At 39.4% G+C, this 17,571-nt stretch overlaps 1 protein-coding gene across 1 annotated transcript in view; it reads right to left on the bottom strand.

The window, feature by feature from the left end:
* Positions 1-679: 679 nt before the first annotated feature.
* NOC3L (NOC3 like DNA replication regulator) overlaps positions 680-17,571 on the bottom strand; it is a 37,053-nt gene continuing 20,161 nt past the window's right edge. Inside the window, exons 2-21 of the mRNA XM_009278018.1 lie at positions 16,613-16,820; positions 15,871-15,994; positions 13,420-13,577; positions 13,252-13,308; positions 12,083-12,213; positions 11,255-11,416; positions 10,391-10,484; positions 10,004-10,179; positions 9,657-9,785; positions 9,067-9,198; positions 8,602-8,682; positions 7,903-8,003; positions 7,365-7,437; positions 7,224-7,287; positions 7,065-7,136; positions 5,897-6,078; positions 5,536-5,664; positions 4,788-4,885; positions 2,960-3,044; positions 680-1,196 (exon numbers count right to left, since the gene is read on the bottom strand). Coding sequence (XP_009276293.1) covers positions 1,065-1,196; positions 2,960-3,044; positions 4,788-4,885; positions 5,536-5,664; positions 5,897-6,078; positions 7,065-7,136; positions 7,224-7,287; positions 7,365-7,437; positions 7,903-8,003; positions 8,602-8,682; positions 9,067-9,198; positions 9,657-9,785; positions 10,004-10,179; positions 10,391-10,484; positions 11,255-11,416; positions 12,083-12,213; positions 13,252-13,308; positions 13,420-13,577; positions 15,871-15,994; positions 16,613-16,820 — 2,388 coding nt within the window. The 3' untranslated portion in view covers positions 680-1,064. The remainder of the gene's footprint in view (positions 1,197-2,959; positions 3,045-4,787; positions 4,886-5,535; positions 5,665-5,896; positions 6,079-7,064; positions 7,137-7,223; positions 7,288-7,364; positions 7,438-7,902; positions 8,004-8,601; positions 8,683-9,066; positions 9,199-9,656; positions 9,786-10,003; positions 10,180-10,390; positions 10,485-11,254; positions 11,417-12,082; positions 12,214-13,251; positions 13,309-13,419; positions 13,578-15,870; positions 15,995-16,612; positions 16,821-17,571) is intronic.

The following is a 17,571-nucleotide window of genomic DNA, read 5'->3' as shown; positions in this document are numbered from 1 at the left end:
CTAGTCTGATTAATACTAAAAACATGTATTAAAATAAAAATAAATTACTTACAAAACTATCTAAGAACCATAAATCAGGATGAAGGACTAAATACCCTAGAGAAAAAGAAGTATTTTCTGATTATTGTAAGGAGGTTAAGTGACTTGAACAAAAGCTTTGCAAAACTTACAACATGTATCATTATCACATCATAGACTAAACACTACAAAACGTATTAGCTGCCAGCGAGGGACAGCCCACCACACTCCCCCGTAGAATGGATTTCGATAAAGCCAGTACTCACTTTTAAGGTATTTAATATATTTTACTTACTGTTTGCAAAGCCAACATGCAGCTGAAAATGGATTCTAAAACAACCAGGCAATAACTAATATTTGGAGAATGAAGAAAAAAAAAAAATATATAAATTCTTACCTTGAATTTGTCCAGTATTCTTGACAGTGATGGTTTACTGAAGACATTGTAGTAGAGCATTCAATCACGATGATAGCTAGAACTGGAATTCAGTAATCTCAATTTGCCGATACCAAGATTCATCAGAGGGAAAAAAACCCACCAAATGCAAAATCATTTCAAGATGAGATAAATGGTTAGGAGACATCAGAAGGAAAACAGAAAAAAATGCAATACATACTCCAGATCTCTAGGTATCTTAAACATCAAAGTCAATACGATATTAAAATTTCCAAAATATTTATTATCAACACAACCCAGTGATTTCTCAGAAACACATATGTCTATATTCTGTTATAAAAATTAGAAAATATATAAACAAAAATACTATAATGCATGGTGCAAGCAATTTTAAAATGACCTGGTTTAGTATCTTTTTAAATTACTGATGTGACTGTTCATGGTGGTTCCCAAGCCCTGAGAACGTGGGCTCGGTGGTTAAGCGGAGAGGCCTTGTAACTCTGTGTGGAAAAACTGCTGTTACATCTTTTGTGTGTTTCTGTATTCAAACAAAAGCCTACTTGAATTCCTTTAACGATGAGTGGAAATTCCTTTCAGCCAATCTTTCTCCGTAACTAAGAAGCCAACTGAACGTGATAGATAGATGCATTTACGACAAGGATGATTCCTTCAAGTGTTTAGCGAAATCCAAGGGTTTGTGAACAACAGTCTCACTGATGTATTGTTGAAGCTGTTTGTTTAGCTCTTCATCTATAAATGAATCCGTTTGTGAGAACGTATCCTGAAAATTACAAAACATTAGTTGCATTACTAAACAAGGCCAGTATGTGTTTTCCATGCATAGCCTAAATTAGCAGTCCTGTTTCTCTCCCATGCCCCGGGTCATCTAGACCAGACTTAGGGAACGAGCTCATGTATATCTGGCCTGCCAGTAAGTTTCACTTGGCTAGCAACAAAGCGATGTGTCAGGCAGTCCTTTGTAAGCTTCCTGGTTTTGGTGAGGTTTTTCTTTTGTTGTAAACTGGGCTTTAGAAGACTACCTACTACACATAGCCACAGCTTCCAGCTGTGAAGGAGCGTACATGCTGCTTCCCGTTCAACACAACTTATGAAAATAAATCAAGCATCTCTGATCGAAAGGCTATTGAAATCAGTGATGCTAACAGTAGAGGTTGTGAGTCAGAAAGGAATGCCCTGACCCTGCCTCACGAGATCCCTTCTGGCTGCAGCCAGGTCTGGAGCCCTCCACTCTTTCCTGGTGCTCAGATGAGGAAGGTCATGCACATGCTTTATACCTCCCTGTTGAAGTCTTAACACTTACGTAGTCGAGTACTTTGTGCACTGGGGGACGAATGAGATCCTCCCTTTAGTGGTGCACAGGGAAAGAAAACTCCAATTCAGAACTGCTGTCAACAGGGGGAAAGTGCTGACAGACAATGCCAGCATGGCACACAGAAAAAAAACATGCCAGACAGATAGGGTAAAACTTAAATACTGCCAAAATTTGTTAAAATGAGCCAAACAGCCAGAGGGTAGGCAAGACCCCAAGGTAATTTTCCCAGTTATGCCCACTATAACCACCTACGGACAGTTTGTTCTCTCTGTTATCTTCCTCTTCCTTTGTTTCTGCTACCTTGAAGAGCTTGTGCACTTCCTTACTCAAGCACTACACAATCTCTCTCCTATCTGCTCGTCCCAGCCTTGTTCTGTCAGAGCTGCTAACGTAACACGCTAGCAGGACAGACACGTCAAGAATTCATTGTAAAAGGACAGAATAAGTAAGTACAAACACATTTTCAGAAGTTGCTTCTCTAAAATGGAAAAAAAAATACTGTGCTCTCAAGGCTTTAACTGACATTACTGAGTTACAAATTGGGGGCACCAACGAGGTTAATAGGTTATAATGTTTTCATTAGGAAGAAAGAAAATTAATTATCACTTTTTAAAGGACACAGCACTCACTGGACATTTAATGGAGGTTGGCATCTGGAACACATCCAGTGCTGAGGATCTAAAAAGTCTTCACCCATTTCTCTTCTTCATATGTTAGCTCTTTGTTCTCTTCAAATTTACACTTTAAAGCTATAAACTGACACTAATAGGGATCAGTATCCTTCTACATACTGAATCAAAGGCTCTGGAAATCCAGCTGTCCTGCCAACTACCCACACTGGGGAAAGAGAGCTGGCTTTTTATTACTGCTTTTTGAACAAACATTGGTTCATCATTACAGAAAAGGGTCAAGAAATCTGCACTGAACCACTGCAAAGTGCAAAAGATAAGTAAAAATAACAGCTACCACATTCATCTTGCTACATTAACTGATGCTATAGGAGGTGGAACTATTCATACAGCTTTTCTTCCTTCTTTACAGTCAGTGCTATCTTATGCCAGTTAAAAAAAAACAGTTGACACAGAAAATACAGAAACCAGAAAGCCACAGTAAGTGTGCTAATGCCTGGGCACTGCATAGCAGGCCAGCAGATACAGGTTATATTGGTGTATCACGTGGTTAAAAAAGGAAATAGAGAGATGAGATAGTACCTTTCTTCTGGGTGTTACTGATGCAACAGGAGGATTAAAGGTCATTCCTCTTGTACTGTATGCCTCAAAAAGTTCTGTAGCAGGCCTACAGCAAAAAACAGAGTGAAAGAAAAATGGCATTAGATACATTTCTAAGTACTATATCGCCAAACCAAGAGCAGCTTCTCCCACACACACACCCCATTCACACTCTCCATCGTGCTTTACAAGAACTGAGTAATGAGCGTCACCTGGAAAAGATCGGAAGCCAACAGCTGGGGAACAATGCAAGTAAAAGCAAGTAAAATGTGTCCAAGTACTCAGTTGGGAGACAGGAGAAGAAATGGGAGACAAGAATTCTGTTCTGTTGGCTTGCCAGCAGTCACTGCTTGCCCTGTACGTGCTTGAAAAAGTAAAAAAAATATGTGGATAAAGATTACCTAGCTGATACAATCTGCCTGAATTTCCAACAGTTCCTTACCAAAGAGTTTTATGAAAACTAAGCAGCCATGGGAGAACAGGGAAGACCATCACATGGGAAAAGAGCTGGTTAAAAGACAGGAAACAGAGGACAGGAATCTATGATCAGTTTTTGCAATGGCAGGAAGAAACTATGGATTTCCACAAGGTCTGTGCCAGGACCTGTGCTTTCCAACACACTCAAAGATGAGCTGGAGAGTACCAAGTTATTTGCGGTAGTAAGAATGAGCTGCCTGTGAAGAACTGCAAATAGACTGTATGAGATGGCCAGTAAAATGGCAAATGAAATTAAGTGGGGAAAAAAAAAAAACCAACCCAGAGAGAAAAGCAATCTCAGCATCACATAAAAACAACAGGCTCTGAGCTGACCACTGTCACTTAAGGGAAAAAATAGTTGTTATGACAGACACTTTCATGGGATTATGACCTTAATGCTGTTTGGAGTTGTAAAGTATGGAACAGCTCCTGTCTGGGCCAGATCCCTTCAGCCAGAAGAGATGGTAGACAGGGGGACAATATGATAGAGGTCTACCAAGTGAACTGAGGCACAGAGAGAGTGTATTAGAGCAGACTGTTCATTTCGCCTCCCAGGGCAAGAACCAGGGCCTGTTAAATGATGCATGCTGGCACCAGGTTCAAAACAAAAGAAGGTCGGTCTTCACGTAACGAGCTGTGGACTCGTGAAGCCCTTACCAAACAACGCTGTATTTGCAAAATGTGTGCTTTGGTTCAAGGGACACTGAACAGTTTTGAAAATAATTCCATGAACAGGTACTAAATAGAGAATGGTATCAGGTTCAGGAAATCCACCAGGCTGAAACCAGTCGGAGGCTAGGCCACTGCTCAGAGCGTGTGTCTTAACATGCTTGCCCTGTTTTTACTCTTCCTGAGGCACCTGCTTCCAGCCCCTACTGAAGACAGGATGCTGAACTAGATCCTTAGTCTGAACCAGGATGGCTCTCCTTACATTTTAACATACTATGGACCTTACGCTGCAACTTGGTTTCCAGTTTACACTGGACAGCCATGGTTCAGTGATCCTGATCCATATTCAGATCAGGGCTGCTGATGCAGATATGCTCCCGTGGGAAGAAAGCACACTGCACTTTGAGATTTTTAGCCTAGTCACAGCAAGGCAACAAGCTTCAAAAGGCATACAAGGCAACAAGCTTCAAAAGGGAAAAAAAAAAAAAAAAAAGAAAAAGGCAGCCAACATTCTGTACTGGCAGAAGAACAAAGAAAGTGAATTTGAAGAACAGAATCTTTTAATTTTACGGATAATTATTTTTAGGGATTCCTTTAATAAACTGTGAGCAACAGCTACTTTTCAGGGCACTATTTTTAAAACCAGAACTCTTTGATAACTCACCTTTGGCTCAAATCAAGTGAAAGAGCTCCTGAGCCTTCAGTTGGAGCTCCAACAATAAGGTGAGCTGCAAATTTCTGCACTGTTGGATGATAGTGTCTCTGAAAGAAAGGAAGAAAGAAGGCAGTTGACTGAGGGATAAGGGATAATGTATTTATCTATGGATTCTCGCATTTATTTCCATTTCAATAAGACAGAAGGTTCTGCTTTTGTTTTAGATGATAGAGAAACTGAGCCCCCCAAAATCAGTCAGTTTCTGGGGTTAAGTGAATGAGAACACCCAGTCATACATTTATTCACTAGTATGTCATGCTGTGAGCGTAACTCCCCACAGTTAATCTAACTCCTACTCCCAGACGGCAGGAGAAAGGGCAGAGGAAGCCCTCCCCAAGCCCCAAACTCTAAACCCTGGCTGGAATGACAGATCAAGGTGTCAGTTGGTCCCTGGAGAAGGGCTGGACTGCAAGGGAACTTAACAGATTGAAAAAGCCTCCAAAGGAGCCTTATTAGGCAACCTGCAATAAGATCCAGTGTGGTACTAACATACGGGATGTGTAACATCCCCTTTTGAGGTCATTCCTTCCCTATACCACTGCGCTGCTGTTCCTCTTTGTATGGAATAGGCTCATGTGGGCCAGATTTGATTGATAAGCCTGAAGACCTCTGTTCTCTATTTGTGTAAAGCATATAAACATTTAGCAGCTCTTTACTGCTGACTTTTACTTCTCAAATCACTCAGCTACTCACTAACCTGCAGTAAATGCAGCTCCCACAGAGCCGTGTTCTGAGCATTGCAATGTTCTGGTTCATCTAGTTCTGGGAGATAAACTCCACTGCCTTGAGATTCGTTGTCTAGTAAGAGGTCCATCTTTGGGAATGTCTACAACACAAAAAAAAAGGACTGAGTTGCTTATGTTACACATCCAATTATAACATGGTTAAGTTCAGTTCAGGATTCATTCCATGTTATTCAGTCTCTGCAGCATTTAAGGATATTCTGTTTTCATCATTCTTGCTTAAGATGCTTCAAAATATTTTGCATAAAATCAATTTGTCAAAAAATTCAGTAAGCTTTAACCAGCAAGCTAAAAATTCCAACAAGTAAAACTTACTTGCATTAATACGCTGTTTGTTGCCAAGATCCCAACACTGGAGTTTGGAAGTACATGAAGAGCAAGCGTGGAAAGTCGCTTTAGGAAAGCAAGAGCTCGTTGCTGGGAAACTTGCTTTCTCCGCTTGGCAAACATGGCATCCAGGCACTGGAGCACAATCCCTATGTCATCGTTGGTACGACCTCAAAAGCAGAATTTCATACAAGGAGTAAATAACCATTTTGAGGAACATACAGCTAAATACTCTGCTATTGAGTGTACACTGGAACCTGAGAAATAGAATGAAAGCCAAGAGGTTCAAAGACAGCACTAATGCGATACAGAAATAAGCATCCGTCCTTTTTGGTAAAAATAGTCCAGCTTTGAACAGAAAAAATGTATCATTGTTTCTGTGCTCCTTTCTAAGAAAATATTTGCTCCACCAAAAATGTCTAAACATTAGAAGCAGTTAGTGTTTTAACCCTCAGCGCATTCACTATCATCTTTTATAAATTGTTAAACGGTGCAAAGATTTAGTCTTTTACCCATCCAGAATTGTAGAATGTTTTTTCTCAATCTCTCCTCCTTAGTGAATTAAAATTTGTGAAGTTAATTAAAATTATGTTGATTTCAAACTTTATAAGTATCTTTTTTATAAACTCTTCAGCTTCTCAGAATTATTAGAAAATTTAGATTAGAAAATTGGAACGTCAGAATTATAAAAATCAGAAATATAAACCAGAAGATTTTAGAAAACAGAATTTAAATTGAAATTATTTTTTAAATTATGTTAGAAAAATTAAGTGATTTTTCTCTATTAGAGAAAGAATTAGAGAAAAAATTGAGAATTTTTAAATTGCCACTTAAAGAAACAATTATAAGGAAGTAAAATTAAACTGAGGACAGGATAAATGCTTATGCAAGATCACATACTTGGCATTCCCTCATGAAATGACATGATTAGAAGCTGTTAGCATGTATTGCAGTAATACTTCTAGTACCTGTATTGCAGTAGTGCAATGTGCAACTTGAGAAAAAAGTAGATTACAACAGACAGTAATCTTTTCGGAACTCAGGTATCTTAAAACAACTGTAGTTTATTAACTTAACTCTATATTAAGGCTATGTCACCAAACAAGCAGAATAAACATTATCTAGGTACACACTGAAAATAAGAATCTGGAGTTACCTGCATGTAGGCTGAACAGTGTCTTGTAAAGATGTGTGTAGAATTTCATCGGATCAATGTTAAGAACATCACCTATTAATATAATCCCAAATAAATACAGGTACTCCATTAATTTATCAGACAATATTAAACAAAAGTTTGTTTTTAAAGATCTCTTACCTTGACCAGAGAGTATATGAAAAGCACTGAGAATGCAATGAAGACTCTCACGATAGCTTAAACCCTAAGAATACAAAACTGATTAAGTACCCAAAAGAACATACTTTTAAGAAAACTGTAATAGAAGTAAGCTCAACTTACCCCAGCTGCAATAAGAGAATGAAGGACAATCAACAGGTCGTCAAAAAATTCCACATTTATGAGATGAGCAAACCTTGAATCAAAGAGATTTTTTTTCAGCTACAGACATTATCTGCAAACTCAGTTCAAAGTACTTTGAATTGCCAAGATCTGCACCTTAAAAGCAGAGCTAAATCAAATGCTGCACATCTATTATCTTCACAAAGATGGATGATTCAGCCCCCAACTGCTAATCACGGCTTCCCTATAGCACTAGAGACATACTTGTGCTCTTCAGGAAGTAATCAGACAAAATAATGGAATCGCATCACACCCTGCTGGGTTTGCATCACATCAACTCTGTCATGGGAAATTTCACATGACATTGAAATATTTTTAGAAGTCGGTGACAACTTCAGCAGAGAAATAAAAGAATTTCAACAAATTTGTCAGGGACAGTCTTCTCTTACTGCTTATAAATCCCTTTCAAAGTCAAAAATCCCTTTAGTGCTTTATGTCTTTTCTAACACACACAAAAGAAAGTGGACTCAGCTCTTACTTTGCAAGACCTTCTAGCACGGCTGGCAAAAGTGGAGACTTCTGAGCTTTCTTCAAGATTCTAAAGTAAGTTATGAATACAATATTCAAGGTCTCTGTGTGCTGAAGGAAAGAGAACAAAATAAAATACTTAAGCATGGAAAACAGACGTTTCTATTTCACTTAAACTCAACTGAAAATGCTCCTCTCTGTCCAAGCCTGCACTCAGGCCTTCCAAACCAGCCCTGGCACTGCCATCTCTGCTCTTCTTATGCTGAAAAGCTCAAGTCCTGCCCTCCTGCCCCCTACTCCGTCCCCTCACCCTCTCCTAGCTAAACAGCCTCTCTTCCCCTCAGTCCATGCTAGCCACACTCCTCCTTTGCCTAAAGGCCACTCTGAGAGGCTGGGAACAGCCGTTAGCATAGTGTCATATCTAACAGGAACAGGGCACCTGGAGGACGTAATGTCAATACATTCAAATACCTTTTTGTGCAGAGAACAGAAGGAAATAGGAATGGCTAAGTTGGCTCTCCTGGGTAAACTGAGAGGGCTTGATTTACCAAAACCTAGACCTCTGGCCCAGGCAAAATGTTTGTAAGCTGGCACATTACGTAGAGGTGTGGAATGCTGACAGGTTGGGATGGAGGGGAGACACTTGGTTACAAAAGGGCTAGGAGCTGCTACTTTGAAAAAATCAGAAAATAACCTCTAAGTTACTTACCAGCTTCAGTTTTTTTTCTTTACTTTCTGACGCTTCTGCTTCCAAGAGTTCTCGTTCCAGTTTCTCTTCTGCTTTCTTCCACTGAAAACATACAGTTGATTTTAAGGCAACAGATTAAATGTTTCCCACCAGCCTGGATATCCAGGTTCCAAAGATACCCAGAGAACAAATCTTCCATGCTTGGCGAGTTGCTTAAGTCACCCTGTGATGCTACAGAGTAACCAACTTGGATATATTCCTTCCTATCAGAAACAACTAATCAAAGGTGTTATCAACACCAGAAAGAGAAAAAAATTAGGAAGATAATTAAATTCCCCATAGAACCTCATAAATATTCAAGTACAACGCAAACACTAATCACTGATGCTGAGAGTTAATAGTGGTGACAGGAGAAGTGCAATCATTGCTGGAACAAATTGCTACATAAAGTCACTGAAGTAGAGCACGTGAAAGCACACGTCATACCTTTCTTTGCATTCTTGAAAGATTTTTTCTTTTCTCTTTGTAAGTCATGAACTTCTTCTTTGGTGCAATGTCTTCGGCATCTTTTTGTAATTCTACTTCCTTAATTCTTAAGTGAAGAAATACTTTTAACACCTATTGTAAAATAAAATAAACACAATGAAAGGTGATCCACAACAGAGGAACCGAGAGGGTAAGAAATCCTGAATTCCGTTCAGGCTAGTGGACTTTGCTGGTCAAAGGTTCTTCTGTTTACTCCCCTCCTGTTCCTTCATCTCTCTCTCTCTCATCGCTGCTCCCAGTTCCTTCCCCAGCACTGTCCATTTCTATCCATTCCTCCATTTGCCTCTCTCACTTCAAGTTTCCCTGCCTGACTTAACCCACGTCTCTGTCGAGAGCTGATCTCCTTCCCCTGCCCCATACCTCTCTTTCTAATCCTCTGGCTCAGCCCACTCCTAAGCTGCCTGTGTTCTGACAGAGTGAGGAAACTCTGCTTGTCTGTTGCCAGCAGCTGCACTAACTTTAACTTTCAGATTTCTTTTAAACCAGAACAGACACAAGAAAATTGTGTAGTACAACAGAAAGACTCTTACCTCAGGTCTGACGTCGTAATTTCTACCCCTCACAAGGCCAGAAATGACCTTAACTACACCGAGTGAAGCATAGCCCAACTTGTCTTGTTTAAAGAGCTTCTTAACTGCCTCAAAGCACAGTTCAGAAATCTGAAAAGGGAATTCAAACAAATTCTTCTGTAAAGCCAAGTCTACGACAACAGCTAACTGATAATACTGATGGTATTTACTAATTAGAAAGCGGACACAGCCTGTAAAATAGCGAAAAGATATGGCCACAAGATCAGGATATTGTGGAATAAAGCTCAGAAATATGATTATTTTTCATGCAAAACAAGAACTCTTTCCCTAATCAGAAAATCACTTACCATTTTTGACGCATCATTCATGAGCGGAACAATGAGAACAATAATGTTGTTGTGGAAGTTAAAGTGGGGTAGGGCCACAAGCAGCTCACACAGACATTTCACTGCAATCTCCGCTAGACCTTTATATGCTTTTAATGAGATGACATTGCTTTTCTTCAACTTCCTTTGTTTCCAATCTGCACAAAATATTATTTTTAGTGATTACTGTTCAGAATGTAGGGAAGCTTCAAATATTCACATTTTCAGTTATTGCAGCATTCTCCTGCACACTTATATGAAACAGTACTCGCATGAAAGACAGCAGATAGCATTCAATCAGAGGAGGTTAACTGTGATGCTGCAAACAATTTTGCATTTACTACAAAAAATGGAAAGTGTTGACTGTACCTTTAACTGTTTGTTCCAGATTTTCCAAGTAAAATTTATACTGACTCACAAGGCCTTCTTCAAATTCTCTCAGTTTCTGAGTTTCTTTTTTAACCTGTGAACATAATACACGTGAAATTTTATTTGGAGAGCTAAATCCTGAAATTAGCCAGAGGTGAAAAAACCCCGAAGTTTTAAAACAAATTATCAGATACCTAAGTAGTTTTTTCTTCTAACAGACCTTCCTAGAAATGTATTAAAAATAAAATATTTCTACATATTTCTCTACATGTTCTTGTGCTCAGAGGGCCTTTTCCAACTTGGCCGATTTCATTTATAGGTACTGAAGTGAAATTTGTAACTAGATGTTATTTTAAAGCCATGACTCTAAACTGCACTACCTATATTCAAGAAACCTTCTAAAGAATTGGTTAAAAACAAGCTCCAGAAAACGAGTTATTCTGCATTTGTTCAGCAAATTAGTGAACACATTACACAGAAATCTGTGCCAGTTAGGTGACAATGTTGCATAATTTGCTTTCTTTCTAGTTTCCTTCAGTGTGATACAAAACACCATCTTATTCTGAGGTTTATGATGAAAGGCACACAGGCTTGGTATGCTACTTTCACATACTATTTTTTCCCTCCATTACCACCAGCATGTCACCTACTTATTGAAGGAAGTACGTAGGAATTAAAGGTTCAAAACAGAAACCTCTGCCCCTGAAAGTGTCACAGTTTCAGAATTTCCACAAGTACTTGTGTATTTGTCACCCTTTGCTCAAAACTATAAATTCATATTAAACAAATCATTATTAGTATTTGGCATAACTTAAAAAAATCTGAACTACTCGCAATACTCTATAAAGAAATTTGGTATTTCACCTTGGTAGCCTTTTCTGCTTCAGTCAGAGGCCGAATTTTGTAAGAAGGCACAATATCTTTGAATATCTCCATCAAAGAAACCATGACCAGCTTCCGAACAATCACGGCCACATTGGGATCCTGTTCCATCAGCATGGCACGCAGCTCCTTCAACTTTTTAATCTGATTAAGAAAAGAGGCAGACAAAGTCAGCTGAAGATCACCCACAAACCAATGTACAAGCACAATGTACACTGCAGCAAAAGTTTGCCACAAGAAACGTGCCTCATTTTTAAATACTAGAAAGAGAAAAAAAATAACTCGGCAGTTACTCAGACACTACTTAGCACTGCATAAAAAGCCAAGAAATGCTAGATATCCCAACAAATTTTTTATCTTGGGAATGTTCAAACTACCCTGGTATTACAAACTTGCACAGAATTATAGCAAATTACTAGCATATCCTGAAACATTGAGAACTATCAGATACAACCCTGAAATCAGAGCTTAAGTAAGGGTCATGCTTAAGAAACAAGGTAGTTTGGACAGGAAATACCTCAAACAGTATTATTCCTAAAACCACAGGTATTCAGAGGGACAAATTACAACTGAACAGAGCAAACACAGTCACCCGGATCTTCACCCGATTCAAATCCTTTATACCAACCTATGGCAGCAGTTTCACCGTGGGCCGCACCCTGAGAAGTGATACAACACTGACCTTTTTCCTTGTTCTACTCCTGTATTTTTCTGCTTTTGCTATTGTTTTGTTACTTCAGATCTTTATTTATTGACTTACTGCACAACACAGGCAGACATACATGCACGTTAAAAGTAAATGCTACCTACATTGTTGTCTGGCTCAGAGAGAATGGCCGATGCTAAGGCAGCTATGTGCACCTTCCTTTCCTGCAGCTTTTGTCTCCTTTGAGCAGCCATTTCCTCAGGAGTGAGAACAGGCGAGCGTTCTTCATTAAAGTCTAGCACAAGGTGTGAGTTAAAAAGGAGGGTCACTAGGGAACCTGCTTAACAAATACCATATTGCAAACTACAGTTCTAGATACTGCATTTCAGATGGGTACCGCGATAACACCACACAAGAGTAACACATGCAGTTCCACAGTAAAAGAAGCTTTAAGAATGACCTTGCTAGAACTTATATTAACCCAGAGATTAATTTTCGCCCCACTCCAAAATCTTAAGCTTGCAAAAAGAAATGGACCAAATGTTTTTGAATCTGCAAATGGTATTCCCTAAGTACAGTGGCAACACACAAACTCAACATATGACCCCAACTGTGCCAAGAAACCGCAGTGCTCTGCAATTTGCAGCAAACTATTCACGATTCACTTTTTTCTTTTAAAAATACAATTGTTTTATTTGCGTTTTCTGAGTATTATTTTGCTAAAAGTATGTCCTTCCTCAACTTCAGATTATATTTTGAGAATAATGACCCTGAAGTGGCAGAGTTACAACTGCAACTGTTATTTGAATTTGGCTCTTAACTGGATAGCAAACTGCAAATCGCAATCTGAATTTCCTGGTATTCTGATGTTTTAAGTAAAAAATTTCAAAAACAAAGACAGACACTCAAAAGCCTGCAGAAGTCTGTGTCCTGAACTGCATTTCAAAATGATCTCAGAGTAATTAAACTAGAACCACAGCATATATTCTTTAAGTAAGACCAAGATTTCCCTTCTCACTAGCAAAGATGACACAACTGATATAAGGAACTTCATGCAAACATCAGCTCCAGGTGAAAATCAAAATAATTTTAAAGAAAGAGATTTGGAAGCCAGCTGTTCCTCAGGTCCTGAGATCCTAACAGGTAAGAAAGCAAGCTCTGAACCACTGTTATGCTTTGGGGGCAACATGGTAATGAACATATTCAAAAATACCCTAAACAAAACACACTTACGTTACAAACTTCCTTAGGGAACAGCAGAATACTCTGCAGATATGTCAGTGATCTGGAAGAAAAAACAACCCAGTAACAAAAAGCAAACATGTTTTATTACCCTCTGCTTCCTCCATTTCTTCTGTATCCTCTTCTTCATCCTGTGCAACATCGAGAACTGCAAAAATAGAGTGTCTAGTGTCAAGCATGTAATAAACACTGTGGAATTTTAAAAGAATAAATTATATACATCTTGGCTACTATACTGATTCCGAAATCTGTGTCTTACCTGGCTTTTCCATAGTTTGGGGAATAATGCCACCTTTGTCTTTGATGGGGAGCAGATGGATGAGTTCTTTTTCCGGCTCAGTCTGCATACGTCTTGGCACTTTCTCGTATTTGTCAATCACATTTTCATGTTTTCGTTTTTTGACGTGAACAGGTTCACTGAAAAATCCAAGGCAAACTAAATGAATTAGCCATTTAATTAGACATGAACCATGTATGACAGTATACTAGCTGGATTAAGTGTCCGCACTCAGAAAAATAAATAATGGCTGATCTTATTAAGTGGAATGTTTGAGTGTGTTCACCATTGACAGCACCAGTCACCACTCAATCAAACAATGTAACTGTGGGTCTGTACAGGATCTTTGAATTCAGGACAATACAGTGCTTCCCATCTCCTTTTTATAGGAAACTAAATGTGAAATGAGCAAAGACAAAATGAGATTTAGTTGATCTGGCAGGTCAGCCAACTTCGTGAATTTTGAAATGCTGGCATATGAGTGTAAACACACACATGCATGCAAAATGCTTGCACCGATTTTGAATTTACAAAAAAAATTAATGAAATGGTATAACCACTTATAGTACAGGCACACTATGAAGTGTTATCTGTTCATCTTATTAAAAAACTAAAAGCCAGGGATAAAGAATCACATTGTTTAAGCCAATGGTGTGTCTTATAACAGGAACACTGCTTTTGTTCTTGTAAGGGGCAGAGTTTCAACTATGGACATCTGAAGGACTCTGAAAGCTCTGGGCTCAGAGACTGCTAGGCTTCAGAAAGTAAAAATTGCTGGTATGAGAAGCAGTTTTATATCCCAGAGTCTACCCAGATTCCCTGCACACATGATACAGTCACCCTACGCGTGCATTTTAAGGACAGTGCACCAGCCTCAGCCTTGCTCTCCCTGTGCAGATCAAACCTTTCCTGTGTACCCAAATCCTACTGAACGAGCACAAGAATTCTACACGTCTGTGACTGATCTGTTGAGCATGAAGAAAATACAGCTGCTGTGAAAACAAGGGAAATTCTGGGTCATACCAGACATCTGGAAACCCTAGCACTAGCTGATGGGTTTTGAGATGGCACTGCTCCCATTCATGTAGCAGTAAGGGACTTGGGGACCCTTCAACGTAAGGCAACAGTAAACAAATCAGATGAAGATTGTAAAGGCAAACATCCTTCAGAAACATGATTTCAGCTCTAAAATATTAAAAATTTTGGAGAAGAGTAAATAAAATACGAACATGCGAAACAGAAACTATTAAGATCTCAGCACAGCCTGCCTCTCACCTAGGCCAGAGTGCTGTTTTACCTGCCTCCCTCCCCACTGTGCTCACCCACTGCATGAGCAGTTGCCCTGGCACGGCTGAGGCTCACTAAAAACTTAACCCTGAGCAGTCCTGCCACGAAGGACTCCACCAGCAAACAAGCAGGACTAGGACCCTCTCACTGGAAAACAGTCCAGTGTCTTCCTTAAGATGTCCCACAGCCTTGCTCTCCCCTACTCTGCCTTGACTTCCCAGGCGACGCTTAACCAGGACGTGATAATGAGCGGGTCAGTGCACATTTTTATTTATCCCTACTCCATGTTAACTTTTACCACTGCTACCATCACTTTCCTACTCTGCTCACTGGGAAAGCTTGTGTCACACCCCACTCTCCAAGGACAACAGAAACAATGCAGTGTAGCGTACCACCCTTTAGCACCTATGTTGCTAACCTGCACATAAGTATATAAGAACATAAGTATTTAGTCTGTGCTAATGTGAACATGTAATTTATAAGTGAGGTAATATTTGACAAGTTCTTAAGAATGATTACACTTGATCAGAGTAAAGCAGATTAAAAAGACAAATTCTCCCATTTAAGGGAACACTATGAAAGGAGCTAAAAGCTAGTAACAGTAAAACAGGTAAAAGAGCAACTATCCTTCTATGTATTTTATTGTGAACTCTACCTAACACCTTAGTCCAGAACACTGGTAACGAATTTTTGTATGAATGTTTTGGTGTTGCATGTGTTTACATACATGGCTTCCAGAACCCTGATTTTTTTTTACAGCAATTTGCAATGCAACGTGAAAGTACAGTGACCCAAAGTCCAGGGATCGTCCTGAATACTCTACATAGAAAAAAAGACTCTGTATACAGATTAAAGCATTTCTTTCAGTTTGGGGAATGCTACTCATCTCACAGCCAGGGACCTCATGGGAAGGAACACTGTGCAGAAACAGTATCCTGAAGGTCAGGCAGAGCAGGTGCACGTACTGATACACATCAATACACAAAATGAATGTACTGACAGACTAAGGAAACACTAAACCAGATCTGCAAAGGAACATCAGACTGAAAGTGACCTCCTGGTATATGTACCACATTACATATTAATTACATATTAACCACACAAAGCTGAATTAGTACGAAAAGTAGACATCACAACACCACTCACTTAGAAGAAAGATCTCTGGTTAAAAAGGATGCTTTTTGAGCCAAATCTTCCATTAATTTTAAGTCATCTTCATCCATCATGTCCAGTGGAAGAGCATCTTCTTCCTCTTCTTCCCATTTTTCAGCTATTTTAGAAGATGATGTGTACAGATTAAGATCCTGTACGTATATTCAAACTTGAAAACCTAACCCTGCCTACAGTTATGAGACCATTTTACACCTTACTTCAACCTTGAGCTCATCAATCTTCATGCATGTGTTTTCTGTTATCCCAGAAAACTGCCCCTTTATTGTGACATCCAATAATGATTAAAGCAAACACATTTCTACCATCTCCAACTGTCAGATCTTGTTGCCAGAGTGGCTACATTTTATATTTTTCGTAACTCTCCCTTTCTTTCCTTTAAACAAGAACAGCAATTATTTGTACACAGAAAATGAAAAGTTGTTTTCTTGATACATAATTTTACAACATGAAGCAGCAGAATATTTAGTAACCTCCTATCTTTTCGCTTACAAAAGTAACTCTGAGCAAACACTTACCAACTTGTTTTTTCTTGCATTCTTCCAATGGAAAAGGTTGTAACTCTCCCTTTCTTTCCTTTAAACAAGAACAGCAATTATTTGTACACAGAAAATGAAAAGTTGTTTTCTTGATACATAATTTTACAACATGAAGCAGCAGAATATTTAGTAACCTCCTATCTTTTCGCTTACAAAAGTAACTCTGAGCAAACACTTACCAACTTGTTTTTTCTTGCATTCTTCCAATGGAAAAGGTTTTCTAGAGATAGCATCTCTGACAGCCTCCCTTAGCTTCTTTTGTTCTTTTCGATACTTCTTAGCAGCACTCTGCTGCTTGTACTGTTTATTCTTTAATTTGTTGTCAAGTTTTATTTTACTTGTTCTCAGTAACTTGCGAAAGCTTGGAACTCGTTTTGTGTTTTTTCTCTAGGAAACAAACAGAGAACTACAAGTAACTGACATGTTCATAGCCTTTGTGAAATTTATTTCACTGTTTCAGATCTCATTAAATTCATATTTCTGTCAGGGCTGAAGAACATGTTTCTTCCAAATGGTATCATCAGTTAGCTCCAAATTCACCCAACTGTGTTAAATTTTTGAGAAGAGAGACCTGCGAAGAATGTTTTACAGGAACATTCGTTGACAATTTTTTTTATTAAACCCTATGTCCATCACTTTTAGACACATGAACACTCCAAGTATGGTAAACAGATTGTTAGGGCGCAGTTCTTTGCCCTGTGTGCTCCCAAGCACTCTGTCTCCTCCCTTCACGATGCCATTCTTCCCCAGCACATAAGGTTAGGAAGGTCTGGTACAAGGCCACTGCCTCAGGCAAATGTCCTCCTGCAGCATACTTCCCCATGCTGAGCTTTGACTCTCTCCTGCCTCCGGTAGCTGCATGGAAGAGGCAAGGCTGCCCGCTGTACGGCTCAGAACAGCACGATGTATAAGCTGTGTACGTGTTGCAGGTGCCAAAGCTCAGGGAGCCACAGTGGTCACGAGAAAGAGGGCTCAGGGAAAGCCCAGAGGTGCAGATCAATACAGGCACCCCGTGCCAAAACCGCAAAACACTCCCAGGAGCGTTCAGGATGGAAATGTACACAGCACATCTGACCTACGGAGGGGCAAGGGAAGACAAGGGCTGCGGAGGGAAAATGGGCCATTGTATTAGCCCGGG

Source organism: Aptenodytes forsteri, unplaced genomic scaffold, assembly GCF_000699145.1.
Source record: "Aptenodytes forsteri isolate BGI_AS27 unplaced genomic scaffold, ASM69914v1 Scaffold15, whole genome shotgun sequence".
NCBI classification, from domain to species: domain Eukaryota; kingdom Metazoa; phylum Chordata; class Aves; order Sphenisciformes; family Spheniscidae; genus Aptenodytes; species Aptenodytes forsteri.
Note: the sequence above shows the minus strand (reverse complement) of the source record. Positions and strands in the feature narration are given on the sequence as shown.